This window comes from Ochotona princeps, chromosome 12, assembly GCF_030435755.1.
Source record: "Ochotona princeps isolate mOchPri1 chromosome 12, mOchPri1.hap1, whole genome shotgun sequence".
NCBI lineage: Eukaryota > Metazoa > Chordata > Mammalia > Lagomorpha > Ochotonidae > Ochotona > Ochotona princeps.
This window is the reverse complement of record NC_080843.1, coordinates 73,320-85,211: the sequence shown is the minus strand read 5'-3', so window position 1 is coordinate 85,211 and position 11,892 is coordinate 73,320. Positions and strand designations below refer to the sequence as shown.

The window sequence follows — 11,892 nt, the reverse complement described above, 5'->3', positions numbered from 1 at the left end:
TTCCTTTCAAATAAATTTAAAACAAAGTAATTGTTATCTTGGGGGCATTTCTGTGGCATAGCAAGTGAAGCTGCCATATGGGTGCAGATTTGAGTCCCAGCTGCTTTACCTCCAATTAGCTGCCTGCTGATCTGCCTGGAGAAACAGCAGAAGATGGCTCAGAGTCTGTGTCTTTCAAATAAACAAAGCTTTTTTTTTTTTTTAAAGATTTATTTGTTTTTATTGGAAAGTCAGATATACAGAGAGGAGGAGAGACAGAGGGAAAGATCTTCTGTCCTATGATTCATTCCCCATGTGAGTACAATGGCCGATGCTATGCTAATCCAAAGCCAGGAGCCAGGAACTTGTTCCAGGTTTGCCACACTGGTGCAGAGTCCCAAGGCTTTGGGCCGTCCTCGACTGCTTTCCCAGGCCACAAGCAGGGAGCTGGATGGGAAGTGGAGCTGCCGGTATTAGAACCGGCGCCCATATGGGATCCTGGCGCGAGCAAGGTGAGGACTTTAGCTGCTAGGCCACGCCACCGGCCCCAAATAAACAAAGCTTTTTTAAAAAAAGTTTTTAGTCTGAAATCTGGTATTATTTCAACTTTGTAATTTTGTGTGTTTTCGCATAACTTAGGAGGCTAATATTTTTTTTTTGGAAGAATTGATAGTTTATGCTTTAGGGCATTCAATAGATGTCATTTTAGGAAATCAGAAAGGGTACAGTGAACCTTAAATGAACAGAGTGTTCATGTAAATTATTTGAAAGTTACTTGTTTGAAAGAGCTACAGGGAAAGGCGGAAAAAGAGAGCTGTTCCATCGGTTGTTCACACCGTTATAGCTGCCATGACCAGGGTGAGCCAGGCCAGAGCCAGGAGCTGCTTCCGGGCACAGCAGACGCACTCCTGCCGCTTTGCCTAGGCTGTTAGCAGGAAGCTGGATCAGAAAAGGATCGCTAAGACTCAAGCCAGTTCCTATGTCCGCTTATAGGTTAAAGCTAAGCTGTTACAAATGCAAGAGAGAGTATTACAGCTTTAGGGTGTTAAATGTAATTCCCAAAGTTAACCAAGAAGAGAAAGAGACAAACTACATCTACGTAAGTACCTGTATAAAAGGACATGGGGGGCCCGGCGGCATGGCCTATCGGCTAAAGTCCTCACCTTGAACGCCCCGGGATCCCACATGGGCGCCGGTTCTAGTCCCGGCAGCTCCACTTCCCATGCAGCTCCCTGCTTGTGGCCTGGGAAAGCAGTGTAGGACGGCACCCTGCACCCGCATGGGAGACCTGGAAGAGGTTCCAGGTTCCCGGCTTCGGATCGGCGCGCACCGGCCCGTTGCGGCTCAGTTGGGGAGTGAATCATCGGACGGAAGATCTTCCTCTCTGTCTCTCCTCCTCTCTGTATATCTGACTGTAATAAAATGAATAAATCTTAAAAAAAAAAAAGGACATGGGGGGCCCAGCGGCTTGGCCTAGCAGCTAAAGTCCTCGCCTTGAACGCCCCGGGATCCCATATGGGCGCCCGTTCTAATCCCGGCAGCTCCACTTCCCATCCAGCTCCCTGCTTGTGGCCTGGGAAAGCAGTGGAGGACGGCCCAATGCATTGGGACCCTGCACCAGCATGGGAGACCTGGAAGAGGTTCCAGGTTCCCGGCTTCGGATCGGCGCGCACCGGCTGTTGCGCTCACTTGGGGAGTGAAGCATCAGATGGAAGATCTTCCTCTCTGTCTCTTCTCCTCTCTGTATATCTGACTTTGTAATAAAATGAATAAATCTTTAAGAAAAAAAAAGACATGGGAAGGAAACCTTCACTAAAAATGTAGAGAATCACAGGATTCAACCCTAACACTTCACTTGGAATGCCCGTGGCCCATGCTGGTGTTGGGTCTCGTCCCAGCTGACGCTCAAGGGAGGCCGGTGAAGGTGCAAGGAGCCCTAGATGGCCTAGTTGACGTTCCAGGCACTTGGCTGCTTGGTGCAGGCCTAGCTAATGTGAACCAGCAGATGGAAGATGCATCTTAACAATTTTTTAAAAACCATACACACAGAACTGTTTTTAAAGGTGATAAAAGGTGCTCCCAGCAGCAGCCAAGGACAGGAGGGATGCTGTCGGAGGTTTGCAAGAGACAAAGGAACTGGACGAGCACCGAGCCTGCCTGGGCTCGGGCCTCATCCGCGCCGGCGCGGCAGGTACTTCCGGGGGCCCGCCTCGTGGCCGGCGACCCGATTGGCTGAGCCGCCCGCGTTTTCGCGCACGCCGCGGGCACGCGCACGCCCCGCCCCGCGTCCGGCGCCATTGGGAGCCGCGCCCGCAGGCCCCTAGCCGGCCTCCCCGGCCTCGCCCCCGGACGCCGCGGGAGCGTGAGGGCGGGCGGCGGGAGGCGCCGTTGTGCGAGGCGCTTGAGCCGTGGCCCTCCTGTGTCCGCGTGGGACCTGGCCCGGCACTCAGGAGGAGCGGCGGCCAGACAGCGCGACCCCGGCGGACGAGGTAGTTCCCGTGGCCGGCGGGGCGGACGGCCGAGGCGGGCTCCGGGGTCGGGGGCGGCCGAGGTGGGGTCGGCGGGCTCCCGTGGCTCCGTGGTCGGGGGCGGCCGAGGTGGGGTCGTTGGGCTCTGGGGTCGGGGGCGGCTGAGGTGGGGTCGGGGGCTTCCGTGGCTCCGGGGTCGGGGGGCGGCCGAGAGCGTGGGCAGCTGGCCTTGTGTCGCCCGGGGAGCCCGCGGCTCATGGCCGCCTCCAGGCTTGGACACTGGGAGACGGAGGCAGTGTGGGGACGGGACTCCTCGATTTCATTCTTTTCTGTAAAATTGCCTTCAGGCAGAACGGCTTGGGAAACAAGTGTTTCTTAGAAGCTGGGGTGAAGCAGAGTGTTAGTATGTGCTTAGACAAAACTCTCTGTGGTACATGTTGAATTTTGATTGAAAAACTTGAATGTGAAAATACCCTTTACAAGATGAACTCGAGGGCCCCAGCGCGGTAGCTTAGTGGCTAAAGTCCTCACCTTGCTAGTGCCAGGATTCCATATGGACGCCTGTTCGCGTCCCAGCTGCTCCACTTCACATCCAGCTCCCTGCTTGTGGCCTGGGAGGGCAGCAGAGGACAGCCCAAAGCCTTGGGACCCTGCACCCACACGGGAGACCCACGGGAGACCCAGAGGAGGCTCCTGGCTTCAGATCGACTCCGCTCCGGCCATTGCCAGCCACTTGAGGAGTGAACCAGTGAATGCAAGATCCTTCTCTCTGTAAATCTACTTTTACAATAAAAATAAATAAATCTTTAAAAAAAAAAAGATATCCGATGGGAAATGACAGGCTGGCACCAGAGGAGCTTGCGTGGAGAGTGCTGTGCGATGGACAGGCTGCACCCCATGTCCTCCTGGGGGATAGAGCAGAAGGGGACAGCTTTATCATCCTGGACAGGGTGGGGATCGGGTTAGGGCAGAAGATGCACTCATTGCAACCTGCCAACTTCAGGGACCAGGAGCCAGGTGTGGGGCAGCTCAGGCTAGAACCAAGATCTCAGCTGGAACCCGGGTCTGTCTGTTAGGGGGTTTCTGTGGTCACTGCTGCTGGCTGTGGGCTGACAGGCAGCCAGGCTAGTTCGTGATAGGCTAGTCTGTCTGTCTGGTTTCTGCTTGTCACTTGTAGTGGAGTATAGGTAATCACTGTAATTCTTCCCCCTTTGCAGTTAAATGTTTTTAAAGATTGCCTGCCACCTTTGTTATATTTTTTTAATACGTTTTCATTTATTTGAAAGGTGAAGTGGGAGAAAGGGAAAATCATTAGATTCCCGGAACTGTACTTACAAACTATATTGAACTTGCTAAAAACTATAAAAAGATAGAAATTAAGAAACAACCATAATGAAAGATTTAAAGTAACTCAAGATACTGACATTATTCCACATCTACATTTTAAAAGTTATAAAAATGAAAAGTGGAGCAACAAAAAGGTCTCCCATTCATTTGTTCATTACCCTAATGCCCACAGCAGGCAGAGGGGGCTGGGCTGCAGTAGGAACTGGGAGTTGGGGTTTCCTGGTGGTGGTGGGGACCCAGCTGCTCAAGCCTTCCAGGATGGGCATCAGGGGGAAGCTGGGGCAGAAGTAGAGTGCGACATGGACCCAGGCACAATGAAATGGAATGTGGACATTCCAAATGAAACCTCTTTCCAAGATTTATTTTATTTATTTGAAAGGCAGAATGACAGATGGAGAGACAGAAATTTTCTATCTGCTGGTTCTTCAAATTGGCTGGGGCTGGGCCAGGCTGCACCAGGGTTTGCACCCCATCGGAATCTCCCACATGGGTATCGGGGGGTCCTCATGCTTGAGCTGTGGCCACCACTTTCCCAGGTGATGCTGGATTGGAAATGGAACACGGGGGACTCCGGAGATGTCAGCATTACTCCCACAAATGGAATCTAAACTGGATTCTGAATGTTTGATGAACCCCCTTTTTGTGAGTTTTGGCCTGTTATGCCGGCTTTTCAAGGTCTTGCTAAATTCTGCTGTGTTTGATCTTGATATGCTAGAAAGGAATTGAATAGAGAGTACAGTTTTTTTTTTTTTTTTTTTTTTTTTTTGTTAAATAAAGCAAACATTTATTTGTGATAAAAACATTCCACCAAATTACAAAACCTGAGTACAGTTTTATTCTTTCAAATTTAACTCTGTCCGTATTTTTTTCCGCATGATGGTCATTTGCCTAATCTTGGGCAAGCTATTCAACATCAAGCTTAAGGTTTCTGCACTACAAATTGAAGGGTTTTTTGTTTTAAAGATTTATTTTGAAAGGCAGGGTTACAGAGGAAAATCTTCCTCATGCTGATTGGCTCCCCCAAATGAGCGCAGTGATCGGGTCTTGGCTGAAAGCAGATAATCCTTGAAATCTCTTGCTGCCTCCAAAATCTGTGACTCAGAGACTAGATGTTAGCTCAGGTGGCCTCTAATTTTAAAATGTAACTGAAGCTTGAGTGCACAGTGTTCACAGGGTTAGGGCTGATGGATCCAAGCACATGGTATGGCGATGAGTGAAGGAATGCATAGCCCTTGCTCTTAGAGAACCCATGGCTGTTGGAGAGTCAGGCTGCATTGAGCTAACACTGTCCAGGACCCAAGAAAGATGGTGAGGGGCTGGGAATTGGCTCCACTTCAAGAAACACCTGTCTGCAGAATGCTAGAATATGCCTTGTGGCTGGGCGTCAAGATGGAGCTGTCTTGCTAAGAGGTCCAGGGGGACCTGGAGGACTCTACCAGGGCAAGGTCTAGGTGAATGTGCTGGGGGCTTATCAGAAGTGTATTGTAGCTTGTGCGTGGCCGGTGTATCCTGTGCTGTTGTTGAGAACAAACTGAGATACCAGAGGAGGCCCAGCCTTCTCTGAGTCGGCTCCCCGGCTGCCCTCCACCTACATCCTCTCCCTGCTCGTCCCTTGGTCCTGTTACCTGTCCCTTCCTGTGGTGTAATAGTAGTAACTAGTGCCTTGGCTGCTCCTGTATTTACACCTTGCTAGTCATTGTTCCCAAAGTTTGGTGGCCAGAGGGTTGAGCGTAATTCTGTTGGTAGCTGTTAAAGTGAAATTCCACAAGGTGTCCTGATGTTTCTGCTGCAGGTTTGTCTCTTAAAGGTAAATTTCAGGCTTCTTGGATTGGAGCCCTCTCACTATTGGGTGGGTGAGCAGTGAGAAAGATATACAGGATTCTGTTTGGTTAAAATCATCAGAATGACTTTTTTTCCTTTTGTTTCAGGTTTAATTGTCATCTTTGTTGTTCGTACATTGTAAGCCATGTAGACTGTTTTCCTGTGACGACCACTTTTGAGGTGTTGGACTTCTGGTAAGTTTAAAACAAAAGGCGTGTTGGTCTTTGCTTATCCCTACTCTAGAAGCAGTCTTCCTGGATTTATAAAGTGCTATTCTATACATTTAACATTTTACTTCTCTTTTCTTGTTGTTTTAGATGTATTTTATTATTTGTAAGACAGAGTGACAAGAGAAGCAGACAGGGGTCTTCTGTCTGCTGGTTTGTTTCCCAAATAGCTGCAACAGCCAAGGCTGGGTCAGGCCAAAACCAGAAGCCATTGGGAACTCCACTGGGCTCTCTACACTTGGTTCGTTTTCTCCTGCCTTCTCAAGAGCACTAGCAGAGAGCTACAACTTGAACTAGCACTTCATTGTGTTAACGTGTTTAGAGCTCTAAAGCACTGAGATACATGTCACTGGGAATGAGGATGTTCTGTGTGCACAGCTGATGATAGAATTTGAGATATCAGAAGTGAATTCTGGAACATTGTTGTGGTTTTTTGTTTTTTTTTTGTTTTTTTTTTTTGTTTTTTTTTTTTTTGAGAGACAGAGATAGGGCTGGGCAGGACAAGCTGGGAGTTGAGCACCACACCTGCAGTGTAGGTGTCCAGAGTCGTCGCTGGTCGCTGCCCTCCAGGAGGCGCATAAATAGGCAGTGGAGCCGCGGCTCGAACCCAGGCACTTAGGTATGGGAGTGTCTCAAATATTGTCTTTAACTGCTAGGCCAATTGCCCACCCTGTAAGTCTTAAGTATCCTTTTTCAAGTAAGAATAGACAAGCATATGCAGTAGAAACTGAGATTGGCTGGGAGAGTCGTTAGTCTGGGGTGGGAGACGGTTGGGAGATACAGGGAATGATACATCAGTGTGATTCAGCCCCACAACCTGAGTTGTTGGTTCCCGTAGTCCTATGTAACTTACAACACCACATGCCCAGCTGCTGGAATGTATGCGTCAATTCTTTAGTTGTTTGGAACAGTGAACTCTGAGGTGAATGACCAGCTCCTTATTTCTACATATTTCTTTGTTTTTAGAGTCACGTTTTTTGTTTTTGTTTTTCAGATGTTTCTTCAGTGAATTGTGGTTTTGTTATTCTCTTTCAAGCCCTAAAAACAATTTTCTAAAATTGTTTCTCTCAGTTTGAGCCTGTAGATTCACCCCTACCCCAAGCTAAATTATGTACTATAGGACATTAAATGATTGATTTGCTAAATGAATGAATAAAATACTTAAAATGAGCAGAGTATTACAGTATATGTTGATTTAATTCAAACTGTAAGATTTTCTGTTTAAAATGTTTTTAAGCTACATTTAATTAAATCTTTCTGAAAAGCATTTGAAAATGTCTTGTTCAGCCTCAAACAGCCTGGATTTAATGTTAGTATCCACTTCTATTTGTGTGCTGATGACTTGTTGGTGCAAGGTTTCAGAGCCATCCAGTAGTGAATTGTGGGATCAGGTTCAAGTTAATTCTCAGTCTGTTTGTCTGTAGATGAAAATAAATTTCCAGTCATGCTGTTAGGAGGGTTAAAGAGAAGGTCCATGGAAAGCTCCTGGTGATGTGTCTGGGACTCAGAAATGAGAGCATCTGACACATACAGCCTGTGCTGGTTAGAATGGACCAGGCTAGCGTTGCATTAAACTTGTGCTCTTTGTCTTCTTTCTTGCAGTGCTAGAAGTGTCGTGTGTTGTGGCGGGAAGAATGGAGGTGTTCCGGGAGCTCCAGAAGGCATCAGCACGTTGGGAGTGCGACCACTGCAATTTCAGAGGCACCGACTATGAGAACGTACAGATCCACATGGGCACCGTCCACCCGGAGTTCTGTGATGAGATGGACGCTGGTGGATTAGGTAAAATGATCTTCTACCAGAAGAGCGCCAAGCTGTTCCACTGCCACAAATGCTTCTTCACTAGCAAGATGTACTCCAACGTGTACCATCACATCACGTCCAAACATGCAGCCCCAGAGCGCTGGGGTGACAAACCCAAACACGAGCTGCATGCAGACATAGACCCTGTGAAAAGCCCACGTTTGTCTGAGCACCAGAAGACGTCCTCTCATTCTGCAGAGCTGAAGCCGACACCTTCCCTCTCCCTCGAACCACCGACACTGGGTCCAAACTTGTCGCCAGAGTCACCAAAGTCTCCCCTGGAGCCTCCAAAGCCTGGGCCTGGCGTTTCTTCTGACTCACAGACGCCTCTGCCCTCCCCTGTGTCTTCTCCTGAATTGCCAAGGCCTGGCCCTGCGCCCTCCCCAGAGCCGCAGAGGCTTGGCCCAGTCTCCCCAGAGCTCGTCAAATCTCCTCTCGTTAATCCCAAAGCCCAGAAGCACTCTCACTTCCCAGAAATGTTGGGGCCACCGCCAGCCTTATCACCCGGGTCTCCTGTTCTGACTGCCTCCCCTGAGCCTTGGGGCCCTTCCCCAACTGCCTCGCCTGAGTCTCGAAAGCCAGCCCAGGCTGCTTCTCCCGAGCCCAGGAAGCCATCCCCATCAGAGTCTCCAGAACCTTGGAAGCCGTTCCCTGCTGTCTCCCCAGAGCCCAGGAGGCCAGCCCCAGCAGTGTCACCAGGCTCCTGGAAGCCAGGGCCTCCTGGGTCCCCTAGGCCTTGGAAGTCCAGCCCCTCTGCCACATCTGGGCCTTGGAAGCCAGCAAAGCCTGCACCATCTGTGTCTCCTGGACCTTGGAGACCAATCCCTTCTGTCTCACCTGGACCCTGGAAACCAACTCCATCTGCAACCCCGGCCACTTGGAAATCCTCTGGGTCCTGGAAAACGCCCCCCACGTCTCCTGAGTCATGGAAGTCTGGCCCACCAGAGCTCCGAAAGACGGCCCCTACCCTGTCACCCGAACCCTGGAAGGCAGTTCCCGCAGTGTCTCCTGAGCTTTGCAAAGCAGGCCCACCGCCGTCTCCCGAGATCCGCAGTCCAGCAGCATCGCCGGAGCTCAGGAAACGGTCAGGGTCTCCAGATCTATGGAAGCTTTCTCCTGAGCAGCGGAAAACTTCTCCTGGTTCACTGGATTTTCCTGAGTCCCAGAAGAGTTCCCGTGGTGGTTCTCCTGATGTGTGGAAGTCTTCCTTCTTTATTGAACCTCAGAAACCCGTCTTCCCTGATACCAGAAAGCCTGGTCCTCCTGGACCGTCTGAGTCCCCTAAAACAGCCTCGGATATCTGGAAGCCCATCCTGTCCATCGATACTGAGCCCAGGAAGCCGCCTCTGTTTGCCGAGTCCACCAAGACGACGCCTCCGGCTTCTCCTGAGCTGCGGAAACGGGCGCTTTTCCCAGAGCCCTGGAAGCATAGTCTGTTTCCTGAACTTCCCCGCTCAGCCCTGTTCTCAGAGTCTCAGAAGGCAGCTGAGCTGAGTGGTGAGCTGCAGGTAGATGCCATCAGTGAGCAAGAAGAACTTCTAGCTACTCCTAAGAAGCTCTTGGAAGATACTTTATTCCCATCTTCCAAGAAGCTCAAGAAAGACAACCAGGACAGCTCGGATGCCGAGCTCAGTAGTAGTGAGTACATAAAGACAGATCTGGATGCACTGGACATCAAGGGGCAAGAGTCGAGCAGTGACCAGGAACAGGTGGATGTGGAATCTGTGGATTTTAGCAAAGACAACAAAATGGACCTGACTAGTCCAGAACAGTCCAAAAATGTACCACAATTTACTGAAGAAAAAGAGGCTTTTATCTCTGAAGAAGAGATTGCAAAATACATGAAACGTGGAAAAGGAAAGTATTACTGCAAAATTTGCTGCTGCCGTGCTATGAAGAAAGGTGCTGTTTTGCACCATTTGGTTAATAAACACAATGTCCACAGCCCTTACAAATGCACAATTTGTGGAAAGGCTTTTCTTTTAGAATCTCTCCTTAAAAATCATGTGGCAGCCCATGGGCAAAGTTTACTTAAATGTCCACGTTGTAATTTTGAATCAAATTTCCCAAGAGGCTTCAAGAAACATCTGACTCACTGCCAAAGCCGGCATAATGAAGAAGCCAATAAGAAGCTCATGGAAGCTCTGGAGCCGCCCGTGGAAGAACAACAGATCTGACTCCCATGGGAACGTTTGCTCTACAGAGCTGCTGTCAGAACTGTTCTTCAAAATTGTAGCTTGTTGAATAGTTAGGTGGATTGGTAGTTGTACAAGTGTATGGTGTGCCGTATTTAAGGGTTCAAGTAGTGTTACAAAGAGTAAACATTTGATCGTTTTTATATGCATATACATACATCTATACATATATATATAGTCTGGTTGTGTGGCTATCTTTTAGATCGGCACATTTCTACTATGTCTCATATGGATAAAACTCATTTCTGAAGTATATTTGAATAACAGGTTGGGTAGGCATTCCATTTAGTAACCAAGAGCAAGCAGTGCTCCAACCCTCTAGTTTAATTAGTGTATCATTGTGTGTCTGTGGAAGTGATTTCAGAAAGCAATTATCTGTTGGGATGTTTAAGAATCAGGCATGAAACGAATTTGAGAAAAATGTTGTTCCCATACATGTATTTTCAAAACCGCAAAAGCTATTTTCTATTTGTTCGCGTAAATTAGTTTATAAATCGTGAACAGTTGTAGGTGTTTATTAGCTTTTATGTCATGGAAAGGTGGAGTCTCAGGGTTGCTGAATTTTTGCTAACAGGAAACACTGAGAAAGTAAGAGTCCTTTGCAGCCTTCTGCAGGAGACTAAGAGATACAAGCATGACGGGGTGGTCTGTTTTGTTTTTGGATGTTTCCAGTGGAATCTTCCATCGTAGTTCCTTGTCTTAAGATGTGGCGCTTCACTTTTCCCTGCCAGCTTACACTGACAGGGTCCTTACTTGCCAAGTGGGTTAGAGCTTGTACCTCCCACCCTAGGCCTCATGCATCACCATTCATGGCTCACGACCGGTTATGACTGGCTGAAAGTCTTCCAGATTTACAATAAAAAATTTTAGAAATTTCTGTTAGTTAATTCTATCAGGTTTGTTTTTTGTTTTTTTTGCCCCCACACTTCTGTTACCATAAAATCTTGTAGCTGTTCATGGGTTATTTTATTTTGAAATATTTTGTCAGGTGTGTGTCAAATTAAAAAGACTCACGTGTTAGTAATGTCTTCATGTATGTTTTGTGTAATTTTCATTATATGCTCCAAGCTCCATTTTTCCTATTTTCACTTGTCAACATACTGGTTTTCGTATCTACAGCATTTTTTCTTGTAAGATTTTTTTTTTAATTTTTATTGCAATATATAGAAAGAGGAGGAAAGGCAGAGAGGGAAATCTTCCGTCCAGTGATTCACTCCCCAAATAGCCACAATGACCGGAGCTGCACCAATCCGGAGCTAGGAGCCAGGAACTCTTCTGGGTCTCCTACACAGGTGCAGGGTCCCAGACCTTTGAGCCCAAAGCAGTTCTCGACTGCTTTCCCAGGCACAAGCAGGGAGCTGAATGGGAAGCAGGGCTGCCAGGATTAGAACCAGTGTCCATATGAGATCTCTGCAAGCAGAAGGCAAGGACTTTAGCCACTAGGCTATCGCACTGGGCCCTCCACAGCATTTTCTAAGCTATGTTTTCTCTGAATTCTGTGGTCAGTCAGGAAGACACTCTGGAAAATCTCAGCTGCGCCATTATCATACTAAATATGGCTTAGGGACTTTACCCTCCGCTTGGGATAGTTGTGTCTGCCTGTAGTGTCGTCTGAGTCTTGTCTGCTTTGCTTCTGATTGGCTCCTGGCACACAGCCCGAGAAACAGCGGATGATCGGACGCCCATACGCAGTTCCAGGCTCGTGGGAAATGAACTGGTGGAAGCCTATCTTGTCCGTTGCTCGCTCCAACACAGTGCCTTTAAACTAGGTCAAAATAACTAAGAAGTGGTTCACTTGCAATGGTTACGTGTTTTGTCTGTCTCACTTAAGCTGTGAGGTGCTCAGTGTGAGGACTGCTGTGTAGCCAGCACTGAGCATCTGTTAGCTGCTGAGCGGTTTATTTTGGTTTTAGCCCCCTGTATGGTTCACCTACTTCTTTCCTCTTTTACCTGTAAGGTCATGAGTTGTTTTGTATCTTCAGTATTGGGTTTTGTTGTTTTTGTTTTTTAAAGATGTATTTGTATTGGTAAGTTAGACATACAGAGAGGAGA

At 48.2% G+C, this 11,892-nt stretch overlaps 1 protein-coding gene across 1 annotated transcript; it reads left to right on the top strand.

The window, feature by feature from the left end:
• The first annotated feature begins 7,368 nt into the window (after positions 1–7,368).
• On the top strand, positions 7,369–10,717 carry CHAMP1 (chromosome alignment maintaining phosphoprotein 1). Its single transcript, XM_004577344.2, has one exon. It carries the CDS (start codon positions 7,477–7,479, stop codon positions 9,820–9,822), a length of 2,346 nt encoding a protein of 781 aa, XP_004577401.2. The 5' UTR covers positions 7,369–7,476; the 3' UTR covers positions 9,823–10,717.
• The last annotated feature ends 1,175 nt before the right edge of the window (positions 10,718–11,892 follow it).

Excerpts from the sequence above, each read along its gene's own strand:
- CHAMP1 (XM_004577344.2), top strand. The coding sequence starts at position 7,477 with ATGGAGGTGTTCCGGGAGCTCCAGAAGGCATCAGCACGTTGGGAGTGC.